At 42.8% G+C, this 17,123-nt stretch overlaps 1 protein-coding gene across 2 annotated transcripts in view; it reads left to right on the forward strand.

The window, feature by feature from the left end:
- The window catches only part of Yap1 (Yes associated protein 1), a 75,974-nt gene that overhangs the window by 43,357 nt on the left and 15,494 nt on the right, over window positions 1-17,123 (forward strand). Inside the window, exons 4-6 of one of the 2 annotated variants that reach the window (XM_028763402.1) lie at window positions 2,301-2,414; window positions 12,016-12,197; window positions 14,456-14,503. In XM_028763402.1, coding sequence (XP_028619235.1) covers window positions 2,301-2,414; window positions 12,016-12,197; window positions 14,456-14,503 — 344 coding nt within the window. The remainder of the gene's footprint in view (window positions 1-2,300; window positions 2,415-12,015; window positions 12,198-14,455; window positions 14,504-17,123) is intronic. The other variant, XM_028763403.1, reaches the window with a different exon arrangement.

Genomic DNA, 17,123 nt, shown 5'->3' on the forward strand with positions numbered 1-17,123 from the left:
AGCAGGCAGTTGAGTCTTCTCCTGTGTTGCAGTCGTATCTTACCTGTTGTTTAAAATACTTCAGGAAGTTAGTATTTGTTCTACTAGATAACTGTAGATCAAACAGTATCGGCAACTTCTATAGGAAATTGTATTTTCCTAAGGATAAATCTAAATTTTAAATTATTTTTTATTTTTTTAATAATTTTTAATCATTTTTCTTGCTTTGTCTCATTCCAGCTTTTTTTTTAACCTTCTTCTTAACATCCCATTTAAAATATTGATCTTTTTCTCCATTTTCTGCAAGGATTTTTTTTTCCTTCAATATTTATCATCTCGCCCAAATAACTGGTAGGGGATCAAGCATGGTCATCTAGTTTAGATAACACCGTCATCTTTTGTACATCCAAAGGACCAAACTTCTCTTCAGGACAGTGTCTGCTGAAGCCCAGATTTGTTACTGAATTTTGATTAGTTATACAGGTCTTTGTTTTGAGCCATCAACACATTGACTGACTGACACTCTTGGCCATTTTTTGGGTAGCATCATACATACATTCTAGGTGAGCATCTGACCTTAGGGCTGTAGCCTAAGACCTCCTTTTTCAGCTTTCTTTTCCTTAATTCTACTACTAAAGGTTAAATTGTGATTATTAGAACCTTATCTTTTTTTGATTTCTTCTTGCTCTTCTTCAGAAGGAAAACACCTTACTATTGCCTGTGTCCATATAACATTCTAGTTCTAAACAGGGAATGTGAAAGATATAGATGAATAGGGAAAGTAGTCTTTGCTGCTTCCAACTTACATTTTGATATGGAGTGCATATAAGGTTGTTAGCATCTTGAAGGTAAGTACATTATTTCATTTTTAATTAATTGATAAGGGGAGAGAAAATGCAGTTCTAATTGATCCTGCCATCCTCATTATTCATGTCTGTAACTCTGTTTCAAGATTTTCATTCAGTTTTTTAATAGTAGACTGGTATTAGTAGAAAACTTTCTGAACTAGAAATGAAACCCAGGATCTAACAGGTACTGAGCAAAATCTTACCTGTTGGCTTATATTGCTCATTCTCTAAAATTGTTTTAAAGATAAGGTTCACTAACTTAGTGCTAGCCTTGAATTTGTGATTGTATGAAGTGGCCTCAGTCTCCTGAATAATTGAGATTACAGGAGTGTGTGTGTTTATGTGTGTGTGTGTGTGTGTGTGTGTGTGTATCCCTGACTTACTTGCATTTAGTTCTTTTAAGTCTATCATCCTTAGTGAAATTAACAATGACTAAAAGCCTGATAGATTTCTTGTAATCTAGGAATGCTGACAACAGTATTTAGGCTGGTAGATTTATAGCTCCAGGAAACAGAAGTAGAAACTTGAATTCTGGACTACCCTGGGCACACCTGATTGTTCATCTGTGTGGAGACAAGGTGGAGTCACAGTGTGGTTTTGAAAGTGACAGTGCCATTATTACACAGTGGAGATGGGTAGTCGCTGCCTGTCACTTCCCCTTGGCTGATGAGTTAAAGAGAACGTTAGGGCAGTCTTTAGGGTGAACGAACTCTGAGCAAAGAGAAGGCTATGATGGCGCTGGTGGTTCTGACTGACCGCTGACTGGCAGAGTCCAGGCGAGCGAACACATCCAACCCCACTGAGATGTCTCTTAGGATTGTCCAGTTGTGGCTCACTAAGTCATCAGTGTCTTAGAACTCTGACCTTTTAAAATTCAAAAATACCTTAGGAGTTTGCCACCTTCTCGGTTAAAGGTTTGGTTGTTCTGTATGTTTAGTGGATGGTGTGGGTGCTTCTTCCATCATTTGAATTCTGGGCTCTTTCCATTAGGTACTTTCAAGAAGCTTCCTTGCTTCTTTAAAAGTAGGACAGTTTTTTGTTTTTTTTTTTTTTAACCTCATAATAGGCTTCACGTTTCACAGCCCTCCATGCTACCAACCAGCTTAGAGCTTCAGCTGTAATCTCTCGCTAGCAGAGTTCTGTAGTCCAGTGCTTTGGATTGTACCCATAGTCTGGATTTCTTGGTGTGAGGTAGTCGCATCAATAATGGAGCTTGGCTGTGTCGGCTAAAGTGTGCTTTTAATCTGACCATTTAAAGTTCTCATCTGTGTCTCTGGGGATGTTAATTTCACTACTTTTTCGTGGAGGATAATCAGGTACGTGACCCTCCCTTATTTTCTCTGAACATAGGCTGTAATCTGTTTTAATGCATTGCTTTATATCTGATTGTGTCTGTTCTTTTTAAAAAGAGCACCACTCAGTTTTTTGAGGTGCAACAGATCAAAACCAACCAGTCTGCTTCCTGTGTTGTAGGACCTCTTCCTGATGGATGGGAGCAAGCCATGACTCAGGATGGAGAAGTTTACTACATAAACCATAAGAACAAAACCACGTCCTGGCTGGACCCAAGGCTTGACCCTCGATTTGGTAAAGGTTTACCTCAGAACCTTTGTGGTCATTTTGATGATAGTGTGGGGGCTGGGGAGACTTAAAAAAACTTTTAAAAATCAGAATCTGCACTGCCTGTGATAGCAAGTGCTCCTTACCTAACTTCTTTCCTTGCTGGGTTTTTGTTGTTAATGTTTAAGCGTTTTATTTTTTTAAACCTGAAAAATCTAGGTCTAAATTAGCCTTCTAGCCTGAGCTGGATGGTGAGTGCTGTAAAGCTCAGAGCCACAGTCATTGCTTCATTCATATGGTGATCTTGTTGGAAGCAGGCCAGCACATGTTCTACAAACTGGAACAGAGTTTTCCCCAGAGATGTGCATGCTGGTGCTGCAGCATCAAGGCTGAAGGTGGAGACACAGCTCTGAGCATGAGAGCAGGTCTAAGGAAAGAATTTTACAGTTGGTAGGGATTTTTAACCTAGTTGTACATTAAGGTTCTTTCCTTTACTTTTTACTTAGGAAGTGAAAAGCATAGCCGAGCCCTTATCCCAAATGTGCTTGTGTTGGTAAAGGTCTCTTGTTCCTGCTCACTGCCCTTTTGTCCTGTTAGTAGTTTCATCTGGGGGCTTTCTGAAGTTTCTTTCCAAAGCATGGAAAATGAGTCTGAGAAGGAACATAGAATGTGGGTCGAGCACTCCTCTTGGCCCCGATGCTGCTTAATGGAAACAATGTGCGGATCAGCGAGCGGGTCAGACACGGTGCGGGCGGAGCCTTTGAAGCTTCCCAGGGGCTGACCTGACCACGCCACAGGCTTTACTGGAAAGGAGAATTAACTCTGTGAATGCCACCAAAACATAACCCTGGGGCTGAGTAAAAATAACTTCCCCGGAGAGAGTCTTACAGCCTCTGATACGATCCTCCTGTGTCATCTGTTTACTTGGAAACAGACAGCTCGACGATAAAAAGCAGTGTTTAGGTTTACCTCAGATGTCAGCTTTATTGGCTAGTTAAACCCCCAACCCTTCACCCGCTCCTCCAGGAAAGTCAGAGATGGGGTTGTAGCCTGGGGCATCATTTTGACAGATAGCTGGTTTGTCTCAAACCAGCTGTTTGTGCTTCAAGACCTGTTGTGGTGTTAAGAAAGTAACATACATGTTAGCAGTTTGCAACTTCAAATTCTGTTAATACTTGGATACCCCTTGTCTTTGAAGCAGGACACTTTGAAGGTAGAAAATCCTCTAAATGCTGCAGTAGTGTTAACTGGAGCAGCAACATTTCCTTAAAGCATATTTGATGATTCAGTTCATCTGCCCCTGGAGAGCTTGGAAGAATTGTGCTGTTCCACTCCCTGTAACTTTTAACTCCGTGTTTGTATGTGTCCAGTGTCTGTTGTTGTTGTTGTTGTTGAGAGAGAGAAAGAAAGTGGGAACAGCATTAGCAGCAAACAGAAGCCTGGCTGAGGCCTAGTTTTATCTGGTGATTGAACTGACAACTGGGTTTCTTAAGAAACAGCAAGTATTTGGGGTGGGGGTGGGGGAAACATACAACCGCCCCACAACACATGCAAGTGATGGAGATCCTGACAAAGGCTCCCTCCTCCCTGCCTTTCCTTCCCCTTCTTGGGCCCACTGTGTGTGTGTACTCCAGACAGGCTTGACTACATGCCAAAGCCTTTTATTTTGTGGCCCGATTTGTAATCTGTTCCAGACCTTTGCAGTCAGAGCTGGAGTGTAACTGAGGGGGTGGGAAGAAGAACTTAGTGGGCTTCTCTGATGTAGAGTAACAGCAGAGAGAAGCAAGCTGTTAGCTGCTGGAGTTGACTCTTGCCTTGAAACTCAAAGTTTGCTATACTGGGTTATGTTTTATCTCTGCCAAAGAAATATAAACTGCCCCCTCTCGTTTCTGACCCTGAGGCCATGCAAATACAAGCACATGGTGTCGGTTATTGCTTCCATGCATGTAGAGTTCGCTTGCTTCTCTGTGTTCTCCAAATCCATAGTAAGAAAACAACTAAGTCTTAGCTAAGTCAAACAGAAAGGCAGAAAGGCAGAAAGGTGTCATTCAGTCTTTTAGGATGGAGGATAAGCTATAACTTATTACTGGCTTCAAACATCTACCTCTCACTTACTATATATATATCTTACATCTTTATTTTTTATGTGTGGTTAGCATATACTTGTGGAAGATGAGTCTCTGTCAATGTTAATGCTGGTTGTTAAACTATACCAGAGGCTGTCTGCTTTTTAACCACATTAAAGAATACAGGTCTCATAGTATTTGCGCTGATGTTAAATTATGTCATATTTTAGGCTAGGGAGATAGATGGCTCAGTGAGTAAAGTACTTCTAGTTCAAACACGAGGAATCTGCTTATGTTTTTGTTTTGTGTCAGATAGGTCTTGCTGTGTACCCGTCTGACCTAGAAATCCTCATGTAGACTAGGCTGGCCTCAAAGGGATCTCTGATTTTGCCTCCCAAATGCTGGTGTTAAAGGTATACACCTCTACCCCCAGCTTTGTATTTAATCATTTCCCTTAATTTTTTTGTCATTTTTAAATACATTTATTATTTTTAATTTTTTATTTATTTCATGTGTATGAATGTTTTGCCCTTATGCATATCTGTGTACTCTATGAGATATGGAGCATAGGAAAAAGGAAAGAAATATTTGTATCTGGACCCTTGTATATAGTTAATTCTCAGGGTTTCAGAGGCCACCTAAGGCCTGCTTTGCTCTTCTGGCCCAGCTGGGATTTACTTTGAAGAGGAGCCAGGCTCTGTTAACCTTTCATCTAGAGATAAGCCCTATCTCCAGAGTCCTGGCAAATGCCTGGTTAGGATGGGGTGCTGGTGGAGCACAGCAGGCTACACTGGCGCCCTTAGCAGGGTCGGCCCCACCCTGAAGGTGGTCTGCCACAGACCCGCCTCTCTGCTTTTGGAACCTCCATGAGGCCGCTGTGGCACAGACAGAGGCTGTGAGTGACAGAGAGTGGGTCCTGCTGGTCTCCCAGCAGTTCTCCAACTTAAGCATTTCTTGACATGAGTTTCTTGATACATAAGATTATTAAATATCCAAAAAGTTCAGGGAGCCATCGAGATGGCTCATTGTTAAAGGTACTTACCTGCCTGGTGACCTGAGTTCAGTCCCCAGGACCTACATGGTAGAAGGAGAGAGCTGACTCCTTTTAAGTTGACAGGCACAGTTTGGTTACCACTCCTACCCCCAGTAAATAATGTTTGAGAAATAAAGTTTAGTACTTGGGCTTGGCATTTTTATTCCGTCCCTAAGCAGGTTATCAGTTGTGGTGAGCAGCTTCGCCATTGCTCACCCAGAACTCTCGATGGAGTAATAATAGGAGTTCAGCCCTAACCCTGGCCTGGCCCTCTGACTGCCCAGGTCTCTCAAGTACCAGGTTGTGACCATGAGCTAAGCTGGTGATTTTCAAAATCCGAACACTGTAACTGTAGCATAGCAGTTTGTGATTCAAGCTGTTACTATCAAATGTGTACACAAACTTTTTAAGTTTCAGGTTCTACTTGTATCGACTTTAAACTGTACTAAAGATGGGCTAGTTGTTGCTTACAGACACAGATTGAAAGAAAAGGGGAAGAAGTTGTAGATTTGGGGGTCAGACTAGGGCGGTCCCAGGCTTTAGTTTTCCTGCTTGTCATGTTCCATTGTGACCTGCACCCCAGGTCGCCTCAGAATGTCTGCCCTTGTGCTCCACTCTGTCCCATGTGTCCCACAGTGAAGGATAATAAGGTGAAGAAACAGGACAGGGGAAAATACAGAGAAGGAGCCGCTGGCCAGGGTCTGTGTGCCTGGCAGACAGTTGGCTGTGGTGAAAGGCACCATAGCAATGCATCGTGTAAAATCAGGGACAAGTCCATGTGGGGAACCCAGGGTGAGGCTAACGTGTGTTCTCCTTCCCACTGAGTGCCTGGGACCGGCTGACCCTTTCTTCCAAATAAGACTGACAACATCATTTCCATAGTAGGGAGTATCATGGCAGCTGGGGACAGAAAGCTGAAAGCCAATAAGACTATATATACCCTCCGTCTCACTTCATTTAGCTTCCCATCTCCTTCCCCACAGTGCAGAAGAGGTGGTGAGGAGAGAATTCTTTCGACTGTGTCTGCCTGTCTGTCTGTCTGTGAGGCCTTATTCTCAGGACACTACCCTGCCTCAGTCTCCTGTGTACTGGGATCACATAGGTGTGCACTGAGATACTCTGCTTTGTTGACTTCCTTTTTCTTTTTATTCCATTCGAATTGTTACTTTTGGGGGAAAAATTGGCCTTTTGAAGGTTGGAGAGGAAAATGGATTGAATTACTTGTTGTCGGTATTGCCATCAGTTAAAGATGGGAATACTTGCCTTGGGTGTAGTGGGCCTTTAACCCTAGCACTTGGGAGACAGGTGGATTGCCAGCCTGGTTCACATCAGTACAGCTGGCCCTACAAAGTGACACTGTCTCAATGTTGGCAATTATCAGTTTAAAAAATAAATCACTATATCACTTAGATGTATGGCTTATTAAGTGTTGACAAGCAAGCTATATATTGATAATAACATTAGTTAAGGGCCTGATTACCCTCCTAGCCTCAAAAATTTCATTATAATCTAGCCTTAACTTTCAGGCATGTACTACCACCTACACCTGCTGTGGGGTCCTGATTTGTTCTATGCCGCAGATTTTCATGGTGGGAAACACCAATATTATAAAATGCCAGGTGGGCAAATTAATTGCTGTGCCAGCTTGTAGCTAGTTCCGCCCCTTACAACATCATGTTAACAGCCAGCCATGGGCGTTCTGTACTATAACAAAAACACATTTGTTTCTTCTGTAGTTTTAGAAGGTCATTCCTTCAGCAAGCATTAGACAAAATAAACGCCTTTTTTTCCTGAAAGAATTAATGTAGATTATTGTTTTTGTTTAAAAAAATTCAGACTTTAAATTTATACTTACTAAAGTTACTAGAAATTAATGACCCTGAAGCTAAACTAACACCTGTAGTTTTTTATAAATAGTCCATGGTCCTGAGGTTTTATAAACCTAAAATTTAAATTTGTATCACATTTTTATCCAGTGTATTCTATCGGATGACCTTCACACTTGATCAGAGGACAGCTTTGGAAGTCAGTTCTTTTCTTCCCCCACGTCCAGGATCGACTTCAGGCTGGCTTCACTCTTGCCCCTTCAAAGTTCCCTTAAGTCTGAAAACTCAAGACCTGAGGAGACTTGTGGAAAGCCCTGGCTCCCCCTTATCAACAGTCATGGGTAGTTTGGTTTGCTGTCCGACAGATTGAAGTGCACTTTGGGGCAGTTACTCTTTGCCATGCAAGTACCTCAGACAGGATTTTAGCAGGGAGTGTGTATGTGGTGTTTTTGTTTGCATTTTTGTTTTTGACATTTTCCCTTTGCCTATTTTTGAGTTGATTAAAACTGGAGGTGGGCGTATGTGGTTCAGGAGCTGTTTTTCAGGGAAGAAATTTGGAGATCTTCTTTGCCTGTCTCTCACTGCCTCTCCCCCCCCCCCACCCCCGAAACAAAGTGTGTTGTATCTTCTTTGCTGCTTGGGAGGTCCCTGCTGCACCCCATGTGAGTGCACTAGTGTCTGCTGTGTCCGGACAGCAGCTCAGAGATGAGCACATACAAGTGTGCCCACCCCCATTCCGTCACATGAGCATGTGAGTCTGCTGTGTGGACTGCTCCTGCCGGGGCTTTTGATGTCCTGTCTCTTCCCCTTTTGGTGTCTTTGAAGAGTCAGATAAGCTTAGTTCTGAAGATCCACACTGACCAATCCAGTTTTAGTTTACCTGCAGCAATCAGTAGTGAGGATTACTGTTGTAGTATGGGTTCTGCCTAGGGTGGTATTCTAGAAGCTGGTGGTAAGAAACAAAGGGTATTTATTTTTAGCCTTTTTTATGCAGTCTTGTTATTGTTCAGTTTGCTGGAGATTTCTTGGCCTGGTTGTATTTTGTTTGGTTTGAGGCAGGGTTGCTTACATTCTATAGCACAGGCTGGCCGGCCTGTCACTCACTGCAACTCCAGCTTACCTTCAGTCTGTGGTGATCCTCCTGCCTCAGCTTCTCCAGTGCTGGGATTGCAGAAACAAAACCCCATTCTCAGCCCAGTTTGTTTTCACCAAGCATGTTTTATAGTAACTTACTTAATCTGTTATTACTGACAACAACAAAATCTAGTGTAAAAAACTTGGTCATTTTCTATATTTTTTTAATACATGAAATGCTTATGGGACTTAGGCTCTGTTTTGATGCTTGTCATATTTCATAATCCCAGAACTTCTCAAAAGGTCATTTTCTAACATTATTCATCTATTTATTGATTGGTTTTTAGGTTCTTTTTATTTTGTTTTATCTGCATATATGTATGCCAGTGTACCACATGTGTCCTGTGCCTGTGGAGGCTGGAAGAGGGGCACTGACCCCCTGGAACTAGAATTACAGACGGTTGCAAGGCACGGTGTGGATGCTAGGAATCAAACATGGGCCTCTGGAGGAGCGGCGGGTGCCCTCACCCTGTGTTATCTGTCCAAGCATTTGGGCTCTTTCAATTAGTTATAACTAAAGACACTTCTTCCCAGTGGATATTTGCTCTTGGTCTCAACTTTTAAAAATAGTTTTAAAGATTCTATTTATTCATGCATATAGTGTCTCGTGATACAATACACATATTGAGGTTAGAAGGCAACTTACAGGAGTTGATTCTCTTTATCATGTGGGTTTCAGAGATCAGACTTGGGTCATCTGGTTTGGTGGCAAGCACCTCTCCCCACTGAGCCATCTTATAGTCCAATTTGACTGTATGTATACAGTGCTTCTCAGACCAGTCGTCTGGTCATGCTTGGCTTCTGCTGTGGTGCTTGACACAGTGGTATTCATGCAGTGTGGAAGTGCAGTACATGTTCTCTTAGAGTGCCTGGAGCTTCCCTCCAAGGAAGGATCCGCTGTTGACTCTTCCACCGGTTATCTTTGTCCCATCACAGAAAATCCTAGAAATAGTGAACAAACAGCTTGATCAAGCGGGACGATGGGAAAAGGAGCCAGTGTTTACAAAGCACTCTTCTGAGGAGAAGGAGGGGTGTGGTTTTGGTACAGTACATATGGAAGCAAGACTCAGGGAGTTACTGAGTTGGTGTTCCCGTTTGTATTCTTCCCCATTGATTCTAAAGTCGAAGATAGGTGTGAGGAGGTGTGATCTACACAGAACCTGTCTATTATCTATGTTGGTGAAAATAATTTTATCAAGTAAGGTTATTGGAGTTTGGCAAATCTTCACTCAAGCTGTTAGCTTCTTTTCTGTCCATGCCCCAGGAAAACACCTAACTTATTATATAATCATTTAAATAATTTATTCTCTCTTTTAAAAAGATTTATGTATTTAATTTATGTATATGAATCCACTGTCACTGTTTCAGACACACCAGAAGAGGGCATCAGATCTCATTACAGATGGTTGTGAGCCACTGTGTGGTTGCTGGGACTTGAACTCAGGACTTTTGTAAGAATAGCCAGTGCTTTGAACCCTAAGCTGACTCTCCAGGCCCCATGGTATTTGTGATTTCTTAGAGCCTTCCCGTAAAGTTATTTAAGTGCCTCTATTAGACAAGTCTAGACCAGTGCTGACTGCTTTCACTACAGTACCATCTTCTCTGTTTTTAAGACTTTTTAGTGGTATGCAAGGGGGACCTAGCTTTTCCGCCTGGCAGATTCCAACACTGGTTTCCCCCACCCCCACCCCCTTTTTTTGTCAGTGGGGATGTGCCCCAATGATATCCTCTTGGTTATCTTGTTTACTGTGTTGTCTCAGGAGCAGAGAAAGAGTGTCAAAGCACAATCAACTACCCGGGCCTTCCTCAAAGCCTGTTCCCCTTCCACACAACAAAACCACACTAGGCTTATAAAACACTCCTTTAAATGGGGGCCTAGAGGACTGGCTCAGCAGTTAAGAGCATTTACAGCTCTTCCAGAGAAAACTGAGTTCAGTTCCCAGTACCTATTGTGGTGGCTCACAACTGTTTAACTCCAGTTCCAGGGGATCTCGTAACTTTTCTGATATCCTGTGCACACATGGTATATACACCTACAGCCAGGCATATACACATATAGATAAAATAGATATCTTTTTTAAAAACCTTAAAACAGAGGGGGCTGGAGAGATGGCTCAGTGGTTAAGAGCACTGACTGTTTCCCACCATCCACAAGATGACCTGAAGTCATCTATAATTCCAGTTCCAGGAGATCCAACAACCTCTTCTGACCTTAGGGCACCAGGCACACAAGTAGCACACACATATACTTGCAGGCAAAACATGTATACACACATAAAATAAAAATGTCTTTTTTAAAAAAATAGTGCACCCTGTTCTTTCATCAACAATCGGTTAAATTAAAACCCACAAACTGGAAGTTAGCTTTTAAAATACAACCTGCTCTATTAGCTCTTAAGACATGAAGAGGTTCCTAGTGTTTGACTGCACCATATAGAAAAGTAGTGCTGTGGTCTATTAGACTACCCAACAGAATATAAAACTCAGAGGTAAAAAGAAAAACCTGGTGTAGGTAATAATGATTATTAAGCTATAACCCATGAAGCGAAAGTAAGGGAAGTTTAAAAGATGGCTGAAAAGCTGAGAAAACTCATGTCTACCTTACACTTAAGACTGAAGGAGCAAAGGAAATGGCTAGCCTGGCCATACCTAGAATCCCAACGCTTGGGAGTCAGAGACAAGAGGGTTGGAAGATTGAGTCCACTCTGGGATACTCGTGATGAGAGCAGATAATCAAAGTAAAAATCAGTTACCTTGTTTCTGCAATCCCAGCACTGGAGAAGCTGAGGCAGGAGGATCACCACAGACTGAAGATAAGCTGGAGTTGCAGTGAGTGACAGGCCAGCCTGTGCTATAGAATGTAAGTAACTCTGCCTCAAACCAAACAAAATACAACCAGGCCAAGAAAACTCCAGCAAACTAAACAATAACAAACTGCCTGCAGGTTCTCTTGGAAGGGGCACGCTGCGGCTCACTGTAGCACATTCACTGTAGAGAGATATGTTTACAGTCAGGGTTGGTTATTTTGTTGGTCAAGTTCTCAGAAAGTAGTCTTTGATGAGCTGTTGATTTAATTCATCTCCTTTGTTTTAATGATTGAGGTTTGGTTGTGTGTGCGTGCATGTGAAAGGTTTCTCTCTGTGAACCCTAGATTATGCAACCCACCAGCTTCTGGGAGATTCTCTTGCTTCTGCCCTCACAGCAGGAGTGCTGGGATTACAGATGTGTGCCCTCGAATTCTGCATTGTATCTGGCATCTGTGGGTTAAACTCCTGTTATGTACAGGCCTTAGGTGGCAAGTACCTTTCCCCAACGCTGAGTGAGTGTCTTGCTGGCCCTTTAACTCTATTGTACAACTTGCCACTTTGGTGGCATCGACTTTGATCCCTGTTCTCTGATGCTACACAAGTTCCATTTACCTTAGGGGTCTGTAACAGCTGTGCTGGCAGCCACGAGTCACAGCCATCACTTTGGTGGCTTCTCGGGAATTTCTGGCTGGCCATCTATCTCCTTGCATGCTTGGGTTCTCCTTTTCTAGTGTTTTCAGGACCGTCTTCGTTTGATTTCAGCCATGAACCAGAGGATCACTCAGAGTGCTCCAGTGAAGCAGCCCCCACCCTTGGCTCCCCAGAGCCCACAAGGAGGCGTCCTGGGTGGAGGCAGTTCCAACCAGCAGCAGCAGATACAGCTGCAGCAGCTACAGATGGAGAAGGAGAGACTGCGGTTGAAACAGCAGGAATTATTTCGGCAGGTGAGACCACAGGTTAGAGTGCAGCCTTTGTCTCCTGGGCTTTCCTTCCCACAAGTCTGTTTTTTTATTTTAGCTTCAGTCAGCTGCCAACAAATGTTGGTTTTGTGGAAGTAGGCTCTGTCTGCCTGCCTTTGTCTGATTCCTTGACTGGCCTTGATTTACATGCACTGTAATTCCTACATCATAAAAAGCTGTATTTATTAGCCAGAGTGGTGGTGCACACTTCTCCCTCTCATCCAGAACTTGGGAGGCCATTGCAAAAAGATCAGGAGCTCAAGGCTAGCCGGAGCTACATGAGGCCCTGTTTCAAAAAGAAGGAAAGTACCCGGGCAGTTATCATTGCAGTTGAGCAGAAATGCATCTTCCCAGGTGCAGGCGGATTACAGACATGTTCTCTGAGAGCTTCACAAGTGGAGGAACTCTGGGCCATCCCTTGGAGAAAAGCAGCTTCTGCCTTAAGTGAATTATTTGTAGAGTATACTGTGTGACATTTTCTTTAATGACAATGCTTCAGTATTGCTAAGTCAAGAATTTCATTTAAAACATAATACAGATTATCCCCAAGTTTATAAGATCCCACATCTTAGATTTGTCTAATGTGTTTTCTCAAGTTGAGGGGCAAGAGGACCTAGCAGTGAAGAGCTTGAGACCAGTTCCCTCAAAATGTTGGTCATCAGGCTGAAGAAGAAGAAGAAATGATCTCAAGACAGGTTTGGGGCTGAAGTGTAGTCTAGTGAAAGAGCATTTGCCTAGCATGTATGAGACCCTGGGTTCAGGAAATCCCTAGCCCCACCCAGTTATTTTGTTTATCTTATTTCAAGTATCTAAGATACTGTTAACAATAGTAGGGAGTTGGTTTGGCTAAACAGTAAATCTTTTCAAATTTGTATAGAAACTGTTTGAATGGTACCGTGTGTACCAGTGGTCAAGTGTGTACAAAAGGAGCGCACCCAGGAAATACAATCTCCTTTCTCCAGAGACTCTAGTCTTGTTTTGGTTGTAAAATAACAAAGTTTCTTTTTTATCCTCATTCCCCAAGATGTTTGCCAATACAAAATAGTTTCTGTACTTCCTAAATTGCCTTTTCTAAAATCAGAGCGACTGTGAATATTTAAAATTAGTTTTACATTTCATTTCCGTTCCTAGAATGTTGACCTTAAAGATAGATTAACATAAGCCGTGAAATCTCAGACAGATTCCTACTTAAGCTATTGATGCTCATTCATAATGTGCCCTCATGATTCAGGTGTACTGGCAAGGTTAGTGCCAGCAGACGGTGAGAGACTTGTCTTGAAAGACATGTATAAAAGATGCACGGGAAAAGCACACTAACACAGGCATCATGTTCTCCCTCCGTCTCTCACTGTGCAGAAGGTAGGGTACTTCCCACTTATATAAAACTCTAAGAGCGGGTAGGATTGAAAGGTTTTCAGTGTTGTGGCAGTTAGAAGACATATAAATGTAAAGCCTGGTTCATTGTCTTCATTCTGTTGTGACCTCGTGGGCATACAATCAAGTTGCAATTTCATAATGCATGTGGGCTGCCAAAATCAAGATTGTTACAGAATAAGAAACTTACTTGGTTTATAATGTCTTCTCATTCTTAACGTAGAGATGCCCCTCTGTCACTCTGTGTTACATCAATTAGCTAGTGTTTCTTGGACCAGTTCTGCTACTTGTAAAATTCTTCCTTCCAAAGAAGTTTTCTGGCTGTTCTTGGGTGGTGGGTCCTGGGCAGAATGGCCTTCCTTCTTCAGAGGTGACCTGTGCTGCTTTTTCTCTGCTGCCTACTGTGTCTCGTCCAGTGTTGAAGGGTCAGACCTCCTCTGTTCTGATGTAGTAGACTGCATTTTATTTTAGAACTGTTTGTTTAGCAATCTATAAATTGAGTACATCCTAAGGTCTCTGGCTTCCTGTGAACGTCTTCCATCCACAGCTGTGTCTTATCACTGAAACATTGAAAACTTTTTCTACCCGCTGCATCTAACACAGAAACAAAGAGCCTACCTGACTGTTACTAAATTTGCCTTTGTCTTGGCGCCAAGTCTTGCTGTCTGTCCTCAGTGCTGCTGGACTGTGAGGGGCAGTATATTCTGTGGTGACTTCACTGGCTCCTATCCTTCTTAGCCTGCTGTTTCTTGGGTAGCTTGGGAATTCTGTGCTATGGTGAGATGTCTGGATACAATTTATAAGTCAGCCTACACAGCCAAACCATGTGGCTTAAAATAATTTTTATCCGTCTTATTTTTTACTCTTAGGCAATACGGAATATCAATCCCAGCACAGCAAATGCTCCAAAATGTCAGGTAGGCTCTTATATGATGTTTTAGCATTGGGGAAAAAGATAACTAAATTAGGAAAGAGAGACACCGTGTTCCTGGCCCTGTTCTCATTGGAGATGAGCCAGAATGGATATGTTTGGGTCATCTGTCTCCCAAGACACTTGGCATTACTTTTCCAGGGGACTGACGACTGTCTGGCCGTGCTGATTCTCCCAGGGTGTGTGGCATTTGAGACTCTCAGAACTTTCTATTTCATACGCAGTGTGTCTCAGTGGTCATTTTGCCAGCCTCCAAATGTGTATGATTTTTGTTAGAGAAGTTTAAAATATATTTTTGTTTCTCACTCTCTTTTAAAAGAATCAGTAAATTGAGCCATAGCAAAGAAAGTAGTTTATATACTTGCAGGCTGTTTTTGGAAATCCTAGTGAATACGTTATTCTCAGTAGCTCTTCTGAAGGAGGGCATTGTAAATGTCAAAGCTGCCTCCACTCAACCACTTGGTGTTTCAACTCTCCTTGGTGACACACTGGTCACACAAGCACCAAACACTGCTATGGCTGCTCCTCTGTCTGAGCTCTGTGAATAGTGGCAGTCTAGGTACCAATGTGGATCCAGCATGTTTCTGCTCTAGAAGACTCAAAGAAATGGGGCGTTAAAGAGAGTCCATGTGCCTCTCTTAGATGAGCAGTAATAGTCATAAAAGCTACTCTCCCTTTCCTTCCCTTGCCCCGCCCCACCCCGCCCACCTCTCTTTCTTTGGGGGTATCACTATATTATAACCCAGGCTGGCTTCAGTTTTTTCAGTGGCTGTCCTGCCTAAACCTCCAGAGTACTGAGATTGCTGCCACATCAGCAGCCTCACTTGCTGTAGCTCCTCTGGACTGAGTGGAGGGAGCACAAGCTGTTAGGTTGGCCAATGGAATTACTTGTTGATAAAGTCAGATACTATCCTTACTAAAAAAAGAAACTGTATTTTTTTTCTTTCTTTTTTCAATTTTTGGGTTAAGGTGGCCTTGAACCCGCTGATCTGCCTGCCTCTGATTCCACATCCTGGAATTAAAGACATCCACTACCACACCTGGCCTGAACTCTGTTGTCTTTATCTCATAATGCCTTCATTTAACCAAAACACCAAGTAAGGGAATGCAAACACTAGAGCGAAGCACAATCATTCTCAAGTCGAAGGGCACTGTGCACATCTGGCTGCAAAACTCTGCGTAGCGCTGAATCTTACAAAGACAGTCTTGTCTTGTAGTTCTCTAAAGTAGTGGTTTCTATCAGTGATTCTCAACACATGAAGGTAACTCCTTAGATTTTCATTCGGATCATAAGTCCTGAAAGTCAGAAACAATGCAGAGACTCTCCTTCTTGCTCATATCTGAAATCCAAATCTAGAGAATATAGATGCCTTCAGGTCTTCATTTCACACTTGAATAGAAAATCCTTGCGTACGTAGTAAAGGCATCAGGAGTGCAGAGGTATTAATATTAAACATCTTCCAATCTTTGTGTATTGTTTTGAAGAAAAGATTGCACCAAATATATAGGCCAGGGTAACCTTGCACTTTCATGGATCCTCTGCATCGGCCTCCCATGTCCAGATTACAGATGTGTGCCTTGGCACCTGGCTTGGCTAGGGGCCCAAGTCAGTGATCAGCCATGTGTTCAGTGTGTACAAGGCTCTGGGTTCAATTCCCACACGTGTGTGCATACACACACTTGTGAGATGTAAACAGTAAAATCTTAAGGTGTTTTTTTGTTTGTTTATTTAGTTTCTGTGAATGCAAGCTTTATTGTTAATGTACCTTCCATAGACCTAAATCCCAACAGCTCCCTGCCCCAACAAGGAAGTTGAAAAGTCAGAAATCCTGTGACATGCCATCTCTGCTTTGGTACCCAGGAAGAGAGTGTGAGACTCGTCAAGGCTTCCAAAGCTTTGGGAGTCTAGGGTCATTTTGAGAGGACTGCTTAGGGTTCTGCCTGGTGGTCCCTCTTGATGATACAGTGGCGACAGTACATTTTCCAGTTCTTGTGGGCCTTAGACTACCACTTAAGCATCATCTCGCACCACTTCTTGAAGAACCAGTACCTAATGCGTTCTTTTGTCAGTTTGAATGCATCAGCCAAGGCCTCCAGAGTCTCCTCCTTAGGGTGGGGGTCTATCTTGAGGTGCTTTCTTAGCTCCTGGAACTGCTCACAGGTGAACCCAGCTCTTCTATCCATGCAGAGAAAACATGGAGTTGTCTCCATCTCGGTTACTTTCATAATGGCTGCAGCTTATTTGAGTTCTGTTCTCCAGTTTCTTAAGATGTTTTAATTGGAGCAGATGCTTTAGATTTGTATAGTCGAGATCAAAAATATTTGAGAGAGATAAATTCTGAAAATGTTACACCACATGCTAAAGATTTAAAATCCCAGTTTTTGTGGGTATGTTGTACAAGCCCATGGTCCCGGCTGGCCCTTGGGAGGTGAATGCTAGAAGATAGCGAGTTCAGGGCCTGCCTTGGCTGCATAGCAAGTTTGAGACTTGCCTGGACTTACATGAGACCCTTTCTAAAACATATATAATGGTTTGCTCTGTATGTTTTCGTTGTCAGCATATGGGCTGATGGTTATGAAGCTGCCGATCTGTATATTTGACTGTG

This window comes from Grammomys surdaster, unplaced genomic scaffold, assembly GCF_004785775.1.
Source record: "Grammomys surdaster isolate TR1022 unplaced genomic scaffold, NIH_TR_1.0 138, whole genome shotgun sequence".
Taxonomy (NCBI): domain Eukaryota; kingdom Metazoa; phylum Chordata; class Mammalia; order Rodentia; family Muridae; genus Grammomys; species Grammomys surdaster.